General features: G+C 39.1%; 1 protein-coding gene across 1 annotated transcript in view; it reads left to right on the forward strand.

Moving 5' to 3' along the window:
• Syt9 (synaptotagmin IX) overlaps nucleotides 1-19270 on the forward strand; it is a gene marked incomplete at its 5' end in the record, with an annotated part of 160824 nt that continues 141554 nt past the window's right edge. The window contains 1 exon segment of the mRNA XM_005380184.2: nucleotides 1-260. Coding sequence (XP_005380241.1) covers nucleotides 116-260 — 145 coding nt within the window.

A 19270-nucleotide genomic window follows, 5' to 3' on the forward strand; every position in this document is an offset into this window, starting at 1 on the left:
GGCCGGCCCCCGGCGGGGAGCGCGGACCGCCCGGAGGCGGCGGCTCTGAGCGGGCAGGCGGAGGGCTGTCTCCCGCGCCCGCCTGCCCGGCGCGGTCCGAGGATGCGGGGGGGCGATGCCCGGGGCCAGGGACCCGCTCTGTCACCAGGCGCTGCAGCTGCTGGCCGAGCTCTGTGCCCGTGGGGCCCTGGAGCACGACAGCTGCCAAGATTTCATCTACCACCTGCGGGACCGTGCCCGACCCCGGCTCCGCGACCCAGGTGAGTGCCGCCGCCGCCGCCGTCTGGCGCGACCGAAGGGCCCTAGGCTGGGACTTGGGGCCGCACCCGGGCCTGAGGCAGAAGAGCGACGCGCACCGGCGGAGGACAGGGGTGGCCGCCCAGCCAGAAGAGGGATCAAGGAGCCGCGCACCGTGGCCTGATGCTGGAACCCGGCGGGGACCCGGGAGGTGGCGGCTGCTCGCAGGCCGAGTCTGGGTGGGCTGGGGCAGGGTGTGGAGGGACCACGCCCGCCACCAGCACCCCAGTGGCCAGGGCTCCTGGGGTCCGCTCCTGAGCTCTGAGCCACGCGCTCCACTTCCCCAGCGCTGCGCCCCGAATGAGCAGAGGCCGCCGCGGCCTCCCGAGCTGTAGCAAGGGGATGAGGCCGGAGGAAACTCTGGGAAGTTGGGAGTTGGGGACGGCCCCCGGCTGCGCCTGAGTCCCACCGGGCGCCGCTCATCCTCGCTCCTGAGCGCCTACTTCTTTTCTTGGGTCTGGGGTGAGAAGGGCGGGATGGGGTCTGCTGGGGACACTGGGCTGGGGACGGGGAGCTTTGGGTCCTGAACAGCGGGGCCTGCGGGTTCCCTCCGGGTCGCAAGGTGCCCAGGCAGCCTGGGCCTGGACGTTTGCTCCTACTCGCGGCCCCCACAGAGCACGCAAGGGTGAGTGGGCTCCTCGGTCATGGCTTGGACACCTGAACTCACCCTAGTAAAGTTACAAACCTCCCAAGTTTGGAAAGTTTATTTATTTTGGCGTTTGACCAATTAAGGTTGGAGGAGGGGTTTTAGTGGAGCTGTTTGCCTTCCCCAAGTGCTCAGGGTCTCCCGTCTCTTCTCATCCACTGCTGATCACTAGAAAATACATTCCTTTCAAATACTTCTCACTTGGAGAAACAATATTCTCGAATATTCTCCCAACTTCAATACTTTAAAATCAAGGCATATTGTGGTTGGATTGCTTAAAATGGGATGAGACAATGACCTTTTCTTGTTTATTCCTGTGTATATATATTGGCAATGAGCTATTCCTGTACAAATTATTTAGTACGAGTTTACTTCATTTTAAGCCAATCCATTATATAAAAATACATTTGCCCAAAGGATAAATTAGAGACTTATTTGACTCCTAAAGAGATTCATAGGGAGCCTAACTTAAATAGCATATCCTTGATAGAATATTCAAAATGCATGTGTGGGGTGAAGGCAGCTATTAAAAGTTTATAACAGATTTTCTGTACTCAAAGCCATTTTTTTTCTTCTCTTGAAGAAGAAAAATGATTGTTCCCCATGACCTGGGGTTACATCAATACGTTTATCAAATGATTACTTCAAAGGAGAGGATTAAGTGGAGGTATACTAGTCCCAGTGACTTCCTGGGAGGTTTGATGTCCATCCTGTGTGTGATTTCTTGCTGGATGCTGTGTGCTGTGTAGACCACAGGGGAGAATGGGAGTGCCTCGTATTACCAGCAGGAGTCCAGGAAGGTGTCCCAAGTGTGGGAAGCTCTGTCCTTACACAGCAGGAGCAAGATCATTGTTTAACATGCTTCACTCCAAGCAAGCCTTAGGGCTGCGACCTCTCCCTTCCTCACCCGACAGGGTGCCATGTGCACCACTTGTTTTTTTTTTGTTGTTGTTTTGGTTTGTTTTTTTTTCTGGTACTGGGAATCGAACTCACGACCTTGCGCTTGCCAGGCAGGCGCTGTGCCACTGAGCTAAATCCCCAGCCCTGCACCACTTGTTTACCCCACAGAAGTTCTCATCTTTGGCTACAAGAGGAGGTGGATGAGGCCTGCATGCTGAATTGCATGATGAATATACCGCACCCTTTTGGCCTGTTTTTCTGTCTCTGCTCTTTTTAGTCCAGGGCTAGATTCTGTTCTCAGTTCTCCTCTGCTGCACCGAAGAAGCAGAGTCCTTTTAAGAGGAATGTGATCCCTTGGCTAGGAAATAGTAATAGATAAAGCCAGCCTTGCTGCTCTTAGAGTTCCTGAAAGCAGTGCTCTGCTTTCTTAAACTAGGGCACATGGGTGTGAGGTGGCTGCATGCCCCTCTGGCTCTTTGGTTTGTATCTGAAAGTAGCCTGCTTGTGAGGCAGAAGAGGGAGCCAGCAAGGGGAAGGTAAGAGGAAAGGAGGCCGAAGAGGACATCAGAAGTGCACCCTCTCCTTCAGGGCACTTCAGCTCAGGCCAGTCCCGCTCCATTCCCTTCCTTCTGCGCCTGTTCACATTAATTCTTGCATCAGATGCATTTATCTCCATCCCTCTGAAGCTGTTTGTCCAAGCCAAGAGTGGCCTTAATCTCTGAGCCCTAAAAGCTAAGTGGTTGGAGAAGCTGTGCTGCACAAAACTGCAAACAGCGCCCCTCCTATTGTGCAGTTGGAGCCAGAACAACTGTGTACAGCAGCCGTGAGATATGGGCCCAGAAGGCAATATCGCTGTAAGTGGATGACTTCCGTCTCTGCAAAGCAATCCAAAGCTTGGCCTGTTCTACCTTTCTGTGTATATTATCTACTCAGCAGTAGCTAGATTTTCTCAAGCTTCATAAAATATGTTAGTTAGAAAAAGGAGAAAAACCAGATGTAATTCCCAGTAGAGAGTCAGAGTGCTTCGGGGATGTTCATGTTTTTGGAGGTAGGGTGAGGCTACAGTAAGGTTATAGACCAGTATTCATGAAGCAGAGGAAAGATCAAGTGCAGGCAGGGGCACCATTGCTATGATTTAAACAATAGTGACTTCAGTGGTAGCTGAAACTGGGAGAATGTTAAAGGAACAATGGTTAGTAGTTGGAGAGAGTAGGTCAGGTAGGGTCTCATAAACTAATACAAGGAGTGTGCTCTTAATTGCAAAATTAATGAGCCATAAAGCCTTAGATAGTGTTGAGCAGAGATATGACAGTACTGGATGCTATGCTGAGAAAATAGTGTAGACAAGCAAGGGTGAAGACCAAGAAACCTGTTAGGAATTTATTTCAGAAATCCAGAAAGAGGTAACAAATAGTTTAGGGTAGCATTTACATTATACATACACCTTTGGTTATTACGAGGTAACTATCTAAATTTCTATGACCCATCATTTCCACATCTATAATTGAAAGGAGGATTGGATCATATAATTTGTAGTTTTAGAACAAGGTTTGTCATTTTCCTGGTGTTTTTCTTCTTTAGTGGGTAGGGTGCCAACCATGTTTTTGCCAAGTGCTGTATGTGCGTTATTTCACTTGGTTTTCCTAATGGTCTTCCAAGACCTTGCTGCTTAGGGCACTGGTCCATGGGCATCACGTTTGTAGCTTGTTAGACAGTTGGACTCTCAGGCCCACTGAGACCTATTGAATAAATATCAATCTGTGCATGTATGGGCTTCTCAGGTGAGTTGTGGACATATTAAAATTCAAGAAGCATTGCACAGATGACACACACATAAATTGAAGTGCAGAGAAGTAAACTAGCTTAAGGCCATGAATCATTCCATTAAAAAAAAAAGAGTTGGGTATAAATCAAAGGAGCTTGTTAGGGAGTCACATTTACAATTTTCTCAGGTATCTGTAGGATATTAGTTCCAGGACTCTTATGATACTAAAATATAAGAATGCTCAAGTCTTTTATATAAAGTAATGTAGTGTATGTGTACAATTTATGCACACCTTCCTATATCATCTCTAGAATGCTTATAATATTGAATGCAATGTAAATTGTATGTAAATAGTTATTATGCTATATTATTTATGGAATAGTGATAAGAAAAATCTGTTCATAGTCAGTACAAATTTATTACAGATAGTTTTGATCTGCAGTTGGTTGAATTCATGTTGAACCCTCAGCTACAGAAGGCTGAGTATACTAGGAACTTAGGAGTTATTGTCCATGAAAATTTACAAAATATTTTATATAATAGCCATTCCAAGATCATCTTTCTCTGTTCTATACTTGTATAATAGATTTAACTCCCAAGCGTAGGTGAAACTTTGTGTAGTTACAGAAATTCACCTTGGTATTCTGATTATGAATAGATACTGGTTTTCCATTGCTGTTCCAACTTCACATTTAAGAGGTTCTTCACATGCTCCTGATGTCTGTACCCAAGGTCTGTAAAATGTTTGCTAAGTCAGAGGTAAATATAATTCTATTCAGAAAAACTTTTCTTTTAAAGACTAATGGCTTTTAACTTCAGCAGCTCATAGAAATACTTAGGGAACTCTAACAAAGAAAAACAAAACAACAAAAACTTCAGTGACTGGGCTGTACTTTAATCCAATTAAATCAGACTCTGAGGGTATGACTTGGTACCAGTATTTTCTTAAGTTCCTCAATTGAGTATACAGATACAGATCAACTTTTGAGACCAAAAGGTGAATGATGAATCCTCATAACTCTTCTCAGCTCAGATCACTTTTCTTTTTTCCAGAATTAGGAAAGATAATATCAAAAACCAGGGAACTTGTCAGTTACCCTAGTAACTGTTTATACCCAGTTTATATCTATATCACCTGATTCCTTTTCTTGATAAAATTGTACCACATTTTTATTCTGAGCGCTCTTGAAAAATATCATGAGACTCTATTATGTCCACCAAATTTTAAAGGGAAAAAGAACACATAAGAAAATCTTGTCCAAGTAATGTTTCATTAAAGGGTAGGGGTGTGGAGCCTTCACTAATGTCACGTGGTATTGAATGACAGTGAAATCATTTATTAGAAGATGTACATGTAAAATAATAATTAAATATAGTTTCTAAGGAAAAATCTTGAAAATAATCATCATGATTAAATATTAGACATAGTTCAGAATTTCCAAGACAGTCAAAATAGAACTGATCCTAGAACACTGGATTTTGATGATAGGCTTTGGTATGATTATGTACAATGGTGTTAATTTTTAAAAATTAATGTTAATTGCAATCAGAAATAGTCTTCTAAGGAATGAGTGGCATATTGGATGCACAATATGTGAAGATCTAATTTGCATTTACTTCAGTGACATTTTAGGGCTTTTTCATAAATATTTTATTTAAACAAGTGTGTTTTCATCTCTGTGGGATTCCTCTACATGGACCACTGAGTGGTTTAGTCATGAGGTAATTATCAAGAGGGGAAAACAAAAGCACACTGGCAAAGGCATCACAGGCAGTGCTGTGGCCAGCTGCATCTCTAAGAATAAACAATCAAGAGCACACACTCTTTGATATGGGCAAAACTCTCAAGGAAAAATTAAACTGACACCTAAGGGAAATCACCCTGAAATTCCCTATTATATGGAGAGCGTAGACATTGCTTTCACAAGAAATGCATCTTGGCACTTGTGTATTTGTGTGTGTGTGTGTGTGATTTTCTGTATGGTTGGCTTACAAAAAAATTCATAATCCCTTCACAGAGGGACTTGGAGAACTAACAGGTTAACCCATTAAAATATAGAAAGAAAGGAGAAGAGCTTAGTGATGCATAAACAGAAGAGGAATCTCATCTGAAAAGGATAAGTGCAGAGTATCTATTTCTACTTTCTGAATGAATTCACAACTTGAGTTGTAGAGAATTTGCCCTGTGATAATGGTTCTTCCTGGCAGCCATCACTGTGCATCATGACTTTTTGTTTCAAGTATTTCATTTGGTTGGCTCTAGGAATGGTTTCGATGAAAGCAAACCCTGATGACTCGGCTTTGCAGAGCTCCTTGAAATATGCCCGCAGCCTGCTGTGTGTATTTTATCACACACAACCTTTTTCATCGATACTGGTAGGACTATTCCTGAAAGAAAAGAAAAATCACTCAGGAAACCAAGATGACAAAGTGGAATAAGCAAGCACTTTGAAATCTAAATCTGACTTTATACTTCCTAGTTTAGGGAGCTTAAGCAAAGAAATGTGCTTCCATTTTCTTCATCTGTAAAATAGTCCTGGATGGTTACTATAGCACAAAGCCCAGAACAAATGCTGAAGTAATTGCTTGACAAGTAGGTATTGTTGGTAATGTTATCACCTACCTATGTTTTCTTTCAACCATGCCTGTGGACACGTGCATGTTTTACCTATTTGTGATCACTTTGTAGGCAAAACTTTTCTTCTACCTTTTTGCAGACATAGCATTTTATCACTGTTTATTAGCTGTGTGTCCCTGAACACATTATTTAATCTCTGTGTCCTTGTTTTATCATCAGGAAAATGTATTATTAATATTTGGGTTACTAATATACCAATAAAATATAGGACAGCAATTCAATTTAAATTTCATGTTAGTAATGTATAATATGTATATAAAAATAGTTATATATTGTTTGAAATTCAAATTGAACTAATCATCTTTTTCATTTGCTAAAGCTAGAAACCTCATACTAATAAGCTATTTCATAATGCATGTCAAATACTTATCATAATACCTGGCACATAGTACATGCTCAATAAATATTAGCCATTAGCTATTATTACTATGTAATAGTAATTTCCTTGATAATCATTACTGTATTATTATTATTTACTGTGATTACTATATATGCTCCAAGCAATAAATATACTTTTCTTTTACTAACTATTTGTTTGGGGACATTTCTAGATTCTAATTTTTCATGACTATGGATAATATTATCTATAATTCTTTGGGGAAAAAGTTTACTAGTAAGTTATCAACAATGAGCTGAAATTGATCTTAAGAATCAATTCAGTTAGCTCTGCTATATGTCAGTAGTAAATCCACTAACAGCAGGCGCTAGAATGAGAAGAAAATTTTGCTAATTCAACAGAGTTTTAGTAGTTACCTAGTTGTTTCAACTTGTATTTTATTGTCGGTAGGACTGAGTAATATTTCAAAATATTACTTATATTTCCTCTTGTTGAATTTTCTGTTTACTCTCTACTATGTGCCAATCTTTTGAGAATCATAATATTTTTCTTACCAATTTGTGTTAGAATGTAAATATTCTATCAAATTACCTTGCAGAGCACTGTATAGTGAGTTAGCTCAGTTTGTTTGAAATCAATCTATTACATGGCACTGCCCTTTAAAATTTTAGTGATGCATCAATATATACAGGTTCATTGTAACATTCTTTTTCAATAAAAACTACTCCCTTTATTTATATGAAATATGAAAAATATGTAATTCTTTCTTTTTAGTATTTTCTTTGCCATATCACCTCATTCTACCCTTTGCTTATGTAGCTTTTTTTCCAGCAACACTGATTTGATCAATCTTTTCTAATTAGAATAAGTTAAATTCAAAAGACGTTCACTGAGTGCCTCTTAAGTGTCACATACTATGTTAGGCATCAGTAATTCAAAGATACATTAGATGAACTCATTGCACTGTGGAATTGAGATAAAATAATAACTGCAATTAATAAAATAAAGTGAGGAAGGGATGTATATTGGATACAGTGCAGGAAAGAGGAGAGAAGTAATTAGCTGACTTGAGTGGGCCTGTAAAGGCTTCCTAGACAAGTTTGTTTTGGGGTGGAGCAGTTTTCCTGGAAATTTGTGGGTGGGATGGGCATGCTAGGAAATTACAAATGCTGCAGGACAGGAGAGAAGAGATCCTTGGTAAAAGTAACTGCAGTGTGCTAGGAATGTTGAGAGGTGATACTGTTCTAGGAAACACTGGTCAATCATGGAAGCCTTGTGTGTTATTGTCACAGTCAACTGAGGACTGGACTGGGGCAGTCTGACACAGAAGTCTTGAAAATAGAGTTTACTGTGAAGAGCCCCAAGAATCCATTCTCACCAGGAGAGTTCTGGATGGGAGAAGTCTTGAGTGCAGCTTTTCAAATCTCCCAGGTTCCTCATGGGAAATATGCTCTAGTTTATGTCCATGATGTTCTTTATTTCCAAGGTAAGCAACTTACAGATTGCTATCACTGGATGGGAGATTACTATTTTATATGCCCAATCATGTTACCCTGAAACTCAAGTATAATTACCTCACATAGTTGTAAAAATCGCCATTAGCAAGTGTAGTCATCTGGTCCAAACATCTGGGTTCCAGATATAATTTCTGACTATGCCAACAATGACATCTTGCTTCCTTGCCTGGTTATTTAGTGATGGAAAAGCAATATGTTCAGTTGCACTGCAATAAGTCTGCGGACACACACAGTCTGTTTCCTTTGGTATTACTAGGCCCAGGAGAGAGTAAACACAGCAGGCCTGACTAGTGGCATCAGCACTACCCTACACCTACCCAGTGTCCACCAAGGCATCCTGATCCTGCAGGAATAGTTCTGATTTCTCTGTACAGAAGTTGTCAAGTTATAGGAACAATTCTTTAAGGTAACTGAATGCCGTTAGATGGGTTACTTACTACTTTTCATGTCTGTTCCCACTCCCTCTCCATATATGAGCAGCCTTCATCTTGTGTCTGATATGATCTAATTAAGAGATAAATCTATCATCTGTCTTCAGCTCAGAACTTTGGAGTGGTTCTACAGTACTACAGCTGATACAAACTGAAATATCTTCACTAGTCAGGTATGTCCCATAACTGTGATAAGCAAAGTTTATGAGGTACAATGAAAACTAAGGTATATTTAAGTTTTAAAAATATGTTATACTAGAAGGCATATTACCATATTACCCCTCAAAATGCTCCTCCTTGCATTGAATACACTTATTCCATCATTGTTGCCATTTTCTGAAGAAGTTCTAGAAGTCTTCTTCCGTGCTACACTGTTGTAGCTGCCTCAGTGTCCTGAACTGATACACAACATTTACCTTTAATGGTCACTTGTGACTTTGGGGAATTGCCACACAGTACCAAAGTCTGGTTAACAAGGTAGATGAGGACATACCATGATGTTCTTATACTCCTGCCTTTCTGTTGCACGGCTCTCAGGAGCTGCTCTTACTGTACTTTTTGTCACACCCCGTAAAGATACTCAGAAAGGAGGACTACCAGGAAGTGGCAAGAATGATGTAACACATGTACTCAGAGTGAAGGTGGCGTATTTGGAAAGGGAGTAATGGCAATGTGTCTTTTGCTATAATACATCTTTCAAATTGTAGGCATTCGGTATGGTTTCTGATCTCATCAAATATATGCAGTCTATGTTGACCCAAATGCTGTGATGTGGCACATGACTGTATGTACAATGTCAAGATACCTATTTTGGGGGCTGGGGATTTAGCTCAGCGGCAAAGTGCCTGCCTGGCAAGTGCAAGGTCGTGAGTTCGGTTCCCGGTACCGGAGAAAAACCAAAAACCAAAAAAAAAAAAGATACCTATTTTGTATATAAATGCACACATTTATTAGTACTTGTACAAACAAATAGAAAGCTGTCCTCATGGAGCTTAGGTGTTGGCAAGAGGAAAATTTGATAATATATAAATTAATTATATAGTGCAGTTAAATGGTAATAAGTGCTATGGAAAAAAACATGGAAAGAGAATAAGGCATGGAAACTAAAATGTATCACTGAGGGGTTGATGTATGAGTTTAATTAGAAGGAGATGCAAGAAGTCAGAAGGAGATGCAAGAGAAAGACATGCACATATTGGGGGAAAGGGCATTCCTGGTAGAGAAACAGCAGGTGTTAAGGTCCTGAGGCAGATGGATCGCTGGGTAGATTCAGGTATTAGCCAGGGACCAGTCAGGTTGTAGCAAAGGTGGCAAGGAGAGCAGCCATGGATATGGGCAGAAAGGTGATACCAGGCTGGCTTTAGAGCTTATATGCCATTAAAATTTGTTTACTTTACCTAAGTAAGATAGAAAGCCCATAGAAATATGTAAGCAGAGAGAGGATAATATTTGGTTGAGGATGAGGAAAGACTCACTCTGAGCAGGTTGTAGAGGGCTAGGTATGGCATCAAGAAGAGCAATTTTGAGATTATTAGGAGATTGTAGATGAGAGATGGGGTGACCTAGACCAGACAGATAGCAACAGACATAATAAAAGTGGTTCAGTCCTGGGCCACCTGAAGGTAGAACTGACAGGATTGTTGATGGATGGGTATAGAGTAAAAGAGAGGAACACAAAGTGACTCCAAGATTATGGCCTAAGTAGCCAGGAGAAGAAAGTTCTAAGACACTTAAATTTGAAGGTACTGATATGGAGCTCAGTATTGGGTGTGTCAAGTTGGAAACACTTATGAGTGACTCAAGTGGGAAAACAGACTATGAAGATGGCTTTATGAGCCTGGAGTTTGGAAAGATGGTGGGTCTGGTAATGTAAATATGGGAGGTGCTGCATATAGATGATATTAAAATGAGTCTGGCTGATGTAGGAAGGCTGTGTGAATACAGGACAGAAGGGGATCAAGACTGCGTTCTGGACTCCCTAAGAAGTTAGAGAGAAGTTAAGGAGTCACAAAAGTAGACTAATAAAAAGAGACCAGAAATAAAGAAGAAAATCCAAGGACGAGGGTTGACCTGGAAGCCGCACTAAAGAAGCAGATGTACCAAAGAAGAAGGAATGAAGAGCTGAAACAAGTGCTACCCTTAAGTCAATGGAAGGAGGACTGATACTGGCTACTGCCCTTAAGAGAGATTGTGGGGAGAGAAATTAGAAGCTGTGAGTGCTCTTGCAGGTTATTTTTCTATAGATAAGAGCAGAGAAATGGAGTGTTAGGAGGAACATGAAATCAAAGAATGTTTATTTAAGCGCGGAGAGTCAGGAATAGTGGTAGGAATGATCCAGTACAGATGATAAAACTTTGTGATGTAGAATGAAGAAGGAGGTTTGCTAGAGTGATGTCCTTGGGTAGACAATTAGATATTCTTCCCAGGAATGCAAGGAAGAGAGTCTGGACTGCAGACAGACATTTAGGCTCTGAAGATGAAATTTAAACCCAAGAAAGTAGGTAAGCTTTTGGCTTGTTTAAGGAAACTGTGAGGCTTATGCACAACGGACATTTATTTTTCATAGTTGTGGAGGCTGACATGTCCAAGAGAGATTCAATGTCATGTGAGGTTCAGTTCCTCCCGGATAGCACCTTCTGTCTGTGTCTTCACACAGTGGAAGGGGGTAACAAGCTCCTTTTCACCTCTCCCTGTTAGGGCTTTTATGTAGCTGTCTCCTTAAAGTTCATCCACTCAAAGGTGGGGCTAATATAAAATGATCGGATGAAGCGGGTGCTATAGCTGACTTGGGGTCTGTCAGGGAGGCGTGTTTCCTGGAGTGTGACTTGGAGTGGTATATCTCCCTCCCTGGCTTCTATCTCTCTGCTTCCTGGCCATGTGATGTGCACAGTTTTTCTTGGCCCAGGCCCTGTGCCATGGTGTATCTGTGTTTAAGCTTGCTGACAATGGATTCAAACTTCTGAACCGTGAGCCAAAATAAAGCTCTCCTCCTCCTTTCAATGCTGGTATCAGATATTTTGTCCCAGCTGACAAGGAAAGTGACTAAGGCACTATGCACGAGGACTCCACCCTTATTGTCTAATCAGCTCCCCAAAGGCTCATCTCTTAATACTGTCTCACTGGGGGACAAGTTTCAATACATGAATTTTGGGGTTTTCGTAACTTTCCGTGCTAGCCCATGTTGCATTTCCCAGATGCAGTGTGTACTTTTATTTTGCTCTCTGCCTCTTTTTCTGTTTGCTTGGTCCAAGCTCACTCTGCAGAGCCAGTTTCTCTCCCACTCTTAATTTTTTTGCTTTCTCAAACAAACTTTGCCACTGCTAGAAAAAATGTGAATTTGAGGAAGACATAAACATTCAGACTACAGCACTTAAGAAGAAGCAAATGGGCTGCTGTGAGCCTTGTCACCAGCCTGCTCTTGCTCTGCAGAGCACACCTCTATTCCTACCTTATCTGGCCCCCTCTCACGCTGCAGAACACTTTTTTGCTGAGCACTTTTTCTTCTTGAGCTCTTCTTTTGCACTTTTCTTCTTTTGACTTGAAATAAACTTTCACCTTCCAAAAAACAAGCAGTGAATGAAGATATAAAAGAAGTCAAAGAATTGGTTGGAGGTCAGGAAGACTAGGAGAAATGAATAAGGAGCAAAAGACAAGCAAGTAAAGTTGGAGAAGTGGCTGGGGAGTGCAGAATGTATCCCCGTGAGAAGGGAAGGATCCCCTGCATGAATTACAGGTGATTGGTCAAGTGACAGCCGGAAGAACTGACCACTGCACTTAACACCGTGAGGTTCATAGGTGGCCTTGAACTAAGTGACTTTGGAGAAATGGTGGGCAGGCAGGGTTAGTGCAAGTCTGACTAGAATCTCTTCAAATGAGTATGAGAGGAAACTGAAGAAAAGATATATAAGCAATTTTTGAGTTCTACTGGGAAGAGAAAAAGCAGAAAATGATTCAAAAGATAGCTTTTAAAGAAAAGAGAAAATAACTATGTTTGCATGCTAGAGAGAAGGAAAAATGACACAGAAGACTGAACTGCTGAAGTGACAAGCTGAGTAGGTGAGCCTTTCGACAGTTCATTCATTGCCAAGGAGTCAAGATAGAATACATGAATAGGGTAGGAAATGTGATATGGGGATTTCATAGAAGTTTGCCTTCTGATTGCTTTTCTATTCTCAGTGAAAGGAAACAGCAAGGTTAGAAGCTGAGAGTGAGGATGGGTCAGAAGTGACTGTCTAGGAAAATGGGAAAGGGAATGGGCTAGGGACCTGGAGAATGATTGGTGGTCAGTACTAAGGGCTTACTTCAAGTTGGTGATCATGAAGTTAAAGTGACATCCATCAGCATAGACATGTGTTCTCTTACTGCATCCAGCTGTGTTTGTGCAGTCAAGGAAGTTGTAATGATATGTGTATCATTACAACTTTCATATATATATATATATATGGAAGAATGGCAAAAATAGTTGATGATATTTAGTATGGAGTAATTAGAGTGACTGACTTAATTTCATTGGCACAAGTACAGAAAGTGTACAAGTAAGAAGACTGGGGTAGATTAACGAATTGTAGGTCCTGGATGGGTGATATGATTGTTGGGAATGCACTAGGGAGAAAAGGACTAGAAGGAGCTTTGTTTGAAATCAGGATGACAGAATTGCTGCAGTTGTTGGTGTGACCAGTTCCAGGGTGTGATTATGGTGTGAGGCCCTGAAGTACAGTGGAGGACAAATGATTGCAAGAGAGAAGCTCAAATAACTAAGGAGTAGGGGCGTGGAATTGTTGTCACTACATGGGTTTTGAATTAACCAAGAATTACGATGAAAGTGGTTTTAAGAGTATGGTAGTAAGCTGGCAGATGGACTATTCCAGGAATGAGAGAAGTGGTTTAAGGGATAAGATGTCTGCAACAAGGACGGGTCATTGAGCTACAGTGGTGGCATCAGACAAGAAGAAATTCAGAGCTGGGAGATTTTAGATAAATATCAGCAGGTGGCAGACTATCAGTTTTAGCTAGGCAGAAGCACTGAAGGAATATTTTAATGAAATAGATACCTTATAAGATATTGGGAGGTATCATAGTACAATGATATGAAATAGAGGGATTCTGCTTCCTGAGTATCTTGTATATATGCTAGGGAGGATGGTTGTCTGATTTGAACTCGAGGATATTTTGTGGTAAAATAATAAGATAAATTTTAAACTCATCAAGTTAGAGCATGTATATGACATCCTGGGGACATGTCCATGGTAGTTCACTGGTAGGCCATTTTGATGAACTTACTAGGAATCAAGGGTAAGAAATGGTTGACGTGTAAGGCTCCTTACAACTCAAAGGTTTTTGGACAGTGATTCTTAACACTGAAATCATAGTCTTCTTTATTGCTAAGCATGTAATTGATTTTCAGTTGTTCTTAATTTAGGCTAACCATATGGTAAAGAAATTCTATAGAAACTTTAGGTCATGAGGTTAGGCAAGAACACAGTTGCTTGATTCTTGTAGGCTATAAATCATCTTGCAATATGCTTACTTTTTCTCAGAAAAACACGTGAAACACGGCAAGAAGCTAGACATGAATGGAGACCTTGTTAGAACTACCTTTAACACTTATGATAGCATCCCAGGTTAAACATATTTTCAGTTTTAGTTTTTCAAATAATATGAATGTCAGTGGCTGGCCTCACTGAGCTATCTCTGAGCCTTCCTAGATTATTTCAGAGGAAATGAGAAAACAGCACTGCTTGCTCTTTAATCTCTTCTACTGTTCTGCTACTTTAGAATTAATGTCATATCCAAAATTTATGGGTCATCCTTCTTCTGAGATTTTTAAAGTACTTTGTGTGTATTACTTTAATTTTGAAGGAGCTAAAATTCATCATGTGGAATCTATTTCAAAGAGTCTACAAGGAGAACTAAAAAATCCCCCAAAGTGTGTCTTTTTTTCTTCCATGTGCTGCTATTGGTAGAAATATCCATTCATTCTGACTTGACATTCTTTATAGCCATTTATGTGTGGATTACTAGAGCTCCTCTGGGGGAAATCTAATCCCCACAAGATCCACTTGATAGTCTGATAAAGATGAAAATCACAGCTTTTTTCCATTACATTGGTTTTTTGATCTTTTAATATTTTATATCTTTTATGCTTCAGTAATTTAATCATAACTGTGTTCCCAGTGCCTCAGTATGTGGGAATTAGGAAGTTAAGTTGGGCAGACTCACAAAACAAGAGCTCTGCAATGTATGACTGTAGAGGAAAAGGTGATGTCCTGGAGTTTGAGGTTGTATCCCATAGTGCTGTGCATAGTCTTCAGATCTGATCCAGGGAACCTCCAGGATAAAAGTGGGTAGGAACTGCTGGCTTTAATAATGCAGTTGCCAATATAGGGAATTGCCAGAGAGGATCAGAGGGAAGCTCTGCAGTACCCAATTCTTTCAGTGTTCAGGAAATGGTTTTATTAAATATATTAAAGTAATAAGTGCAAAACACTTCTCTTTGAATTTTATATTATCTTTATCTGCTGTTTTTCTGAAACTTCTATGCTAATTAAATTAATATTCCTATATAAATATACTGAATGCAACATGTCATGAGATTTATTTTACATTCATAAATAATAAAATAATGACAGCAGTCATGAATTTTAATTAATGAAATAATATTTAGATATATACAACCAAGTTTATTAAAATGTTATGAGTTAAAAAAATCGGAATTGGGAGATTACTTCACTAATAATGATGTATCAAATACACAAAATAAATACAAAATAGAAGTAATGTAGTTAAGAGTTTGATTTATGCACTTACGGAATTTTCTACCCAGTAAGAGAATGATCGTGTTTATGAAACATTTTTTAAAAATTTGTCGGGACATGATCAGACCTTATAAAGGGAACATTAACTTCAAAAGTAAAAATTGTATCCACCCTTTACTGACCATAATGCAATAAAACTATCAATGAATTAATAATAGGTAGCAGCAATCAAAACTGTCAAAACCCTAAATACCTGGAAATTGAACTCATTCAGAGATCTCTTGAGTTAAAGAATCAAATGGAAGCTGAAGCTATAGACATTGGGAATACACTGAAAATGCGAGGTCATAATCAAAACTATGGAGTCCAGGCCAAAGATATATTTGGATGAAATTTTCTAATTTTTCATAGGAAATAAATAGAATAGTGGAAAAATACATTGAATTTAAGGACCTGGATGTGGAAAAATAAAGCAAATCAAAAAAGTAACAGAAAAGCCTGAGTAAAACCAGAAGGAAAATTCAATAATTAGAAAAAAAAAAAACAGCAAAAACAAAGAAGTAGCATGAACAAAACCAAGATGTTTTTCTTTGAAATACAATTGAATAATTTTCTGACCAAGAAAAAAATATGAGAAAAATACAAATATAAGGCAAAAAATTAAAGAAAGAGGAATGAATAACAGATTAATAATAGAAGAGGTCAAAAAGCACAAGAAAGCTGGGTATAGTGGTACACACCTGTAATCCCAGCACTTGGGAGGCTGAGGCAGGAGGATCACTCTGAGTTCAAGCCAGCCTGGGCTACAACGTGAGTTCAAGGCCAACCTGAACTACCTAGCAAGACCCTGTCTCAAAAAGAGAAAAAAGACCAAAAGCACAAGAAAGCACCAATGATGTAGAAATACAAATTGAGCAGAAAGTACAAACCTCTCACAATGGGTGTAAAAATATTTGAAAGAAGTTGAAAGTTTGTCAAAGAAAGGTCTGCCATAAAAAGCTGCAGTTTCAGATATTTCTTTATGTTAGATTTAGCAAATACCAAGTAATGCATTATCCTTTGTACTTGTTAGAATAATCATTGCAACTTTTAAAATTTTTCAGTGCAAAATTTTTTTAACATGCAAAAGAATTAAATAAAGGTCATGAGTATTTCCACTGTCTAGAAAAAAATCAGTCAATATTTTACTAGAATTGAAATTGCTAGTTCTAAACACATGTGCTAGATCTATGCACATTGCTTATTTTGATATAAAATTATAAGATTGTCCTTTAGAAAGATTGAAGAATTCATATACTTAATTTTTTGTACCGGGAATTAAACTCAGGACCTTGCGCTCTGCCACTGAGCTATACCCGTGCCCCAAGAACTCGTATACTTTTAACAACATCCCATAGCATGGAGAAGACACAGAAAAAGCATTTCCACTCACTTTATGAGGCTAGTGTCATACAGATACTAAAACTGACATAAGTAATAGAAAAAAATCTTGATGTCAGTCTCAGTTAAGCACATAAATGCACAAATTCTATGTTATATAATAGTAAAATAAATATGCCTTTAAAGTGGAGGAATGGTGTACTGTAGCGTGGTGGGGATTTAAGACTACAAGAACAGGAAGTGCTAAGAAGCCCATTATCGCACTAGTAGGTATTTTTATTCATATATAAATATTTATTTTTTTTTTACTATATTTATGCAAAATAAGAAACAATCTGCACACATTTTCTACAGTTTATCTCCAGTCATTTCCTCACTTAAGAAATAGCTTTATTGAGGCATATTTTACATATTACATAATTCACCCATTTTAAGTGTACAATTCAGTTGTTTTTTTGGTACATTTACAAAATTGTGCAAGAATTGCTGTAAATCAGTTTTAGAACATTTCCATCACACCCAGAAAGATCCCTTATGCCACTCACCATTAATACCTACATCAGGAAACCACTAATTTACTGTCTGAATAATGTACCTCTTCTGGACATGTCATATAAATAGCATCATATAATATGTAATCTCCTTTTTGATTGGGTTCTTTGTCTTAGCATAGTGCTTTTGAGGTCCAGCCATGTTGCAATACGTATCATAAGTTCTTTCTTTTTCATTACCTTTTAGTGTTCTGTTACATGGATGTACTACATTTCATTTATCCGTTTACCACCAGTCTTTGGACATTTTCCTTTTTTTCCAATTTGGGGCCATTGTTAGTAAAACTGCTAAGAACATTCAGGTACAAATTTCATGTGGATGTATGTTTTCCTTTCTCTTAAGTATATGTCTAGAAGAAGAATTTTTGGGTCAAAATCTATGCTTACGATTTTGATGAGCTGCCACACTATTTTCCAAATCAACTGCACTATTTTTATTTTACATTTCCATTAGTAGTGTATAAGGATTCCCGTTTCTCCATATCCTTGCCAATATTTCATCGTAGTCTTTTACTCTAGGCCTTCGCTGTAAAAAGGTGTCTCATTTGTAGTGCTTTTTACAGAAATGTGATAATCTCAGCTGGTGCCAGGAAAGTATATGATCAAATTCAACATTTTTCTTGATAGTATTTTAGGAAACAGAAAGCCAGTATTTTCATGGACAGGGATAGTGGTGATGATGGTGGGTAATGATTGGTGATGACAGTAACAATTATAATTAACAACAATGATGATACTTAGTAGGAGTTGGTGCTAGGTATTGTTCTAAGCTTTTATGTAGTCATTCATTTAACACAGCAGTTTTGAAGTAGGTTTGATTTTATCCCCACTACATCCAAAGCATAGACAGATTAAGCAGTTTGTCTGACTCTACAAGGCTCTTAAGTCATGGTGCTAGAATTTGGATGTAGGCATCCTGAATGTAGGTGCAGACTGGATGCAGACTGCTGCCGGTTAATCTTATGCTGTAGTATGAAGAGTGTCATCGTTTAGTCTTGGTTTTTGCTTCATAGTTATTTGGCCTCTTCCTTACCCTTCTCCCCTTTGTATGAATCTCTAACTCTAGACTCAACTTTCTTTAGATAACTGTAGTTTTTACTTCTCAGAGGTAAGCAAATACAGTACTACAGAAAAACCCCTAATGGAATAAAAACAAAGTAACATGGTATTATAGTATCTGGTAAAGGTGGCACTTCAAATCAGTGGTGGAGAAAATGTGTTATTTGGTAAAAGATCTTGAGATAATTTGCCATCTATCTGGGGAAAACTTTATACTCCTACTCCCCAAATTTTTCATGTGGTTTAAATTTTATGAAATACAAAACCATTGAAATACCAAAGGAAAATATATGGTAATCATTTTGTAATCAGAATTTATACCTATGACAACAAAATAATACCAGGTTAAAAACAAAAGATAAATTTAAAAGACTTTATCTTGTACAGAGATCTAAAGGTAGCAGCCCAGGTCTGGAAGATTCCAATTAGTCATAAGACCTAGCTTCCTCTTTCTATTTTTGTTGAGTGCATAGCTTTTAATTCAGAGTTACCTCATGAACTAACATGGCTTCTAAAATTCCAGCATTCCACATTTATCTCTCCGGACAAGGCAAAAGACCCTACCCTGATCCCGGGTCTTTTTGAGTAATCTTTCTGAATGTCTTACTCCATCTCATTGGTCAGAATTTAGTCACGTGGTCCAACTCGCAACACAGGTTAAAAACTGTACTCTTATAGCTGATCTCCTGTCACTTCAAATATGGTATAACTCTTGTTATTTTGGAAAACAGGAAAACATACTGAGTGGCAACTACCAGTTTCTGTCATATTTGAGATAGATGAAGCTTTCCTTAACATGATCCCAAAGCTAACAACTGAAAAACACAAGGCTGATAGATTTTTGGCAAACTTAATGACATAAACTTTTTTTGCAAAAGATATTATAAACAAAATTAAGACAAACCACGAAGTGAGACAAAATAATTGTAAAAAAATGCCAGTGATATGGTCTCCCTAAGGTAAGAACCTGAAAGAGTAAATAAAATCTGAAAGG

This window comes from Chinchilla lanigera, unplaced genomic scaffold (genome assembly GCF_000276665.1).
Source record: "Chinchilla lanigera isolate Chin_1 unplaced genomic scaffold, ChiLan1.0 scaffold00013, whole genome shotgun sequence".
Classification (NCBI taxonomy): Eukaryota; Metazoa; Chordata; class Mammalia; order Rodentia; family Chinchillidae; genus Chinchilla; species Chinchilla lanigera.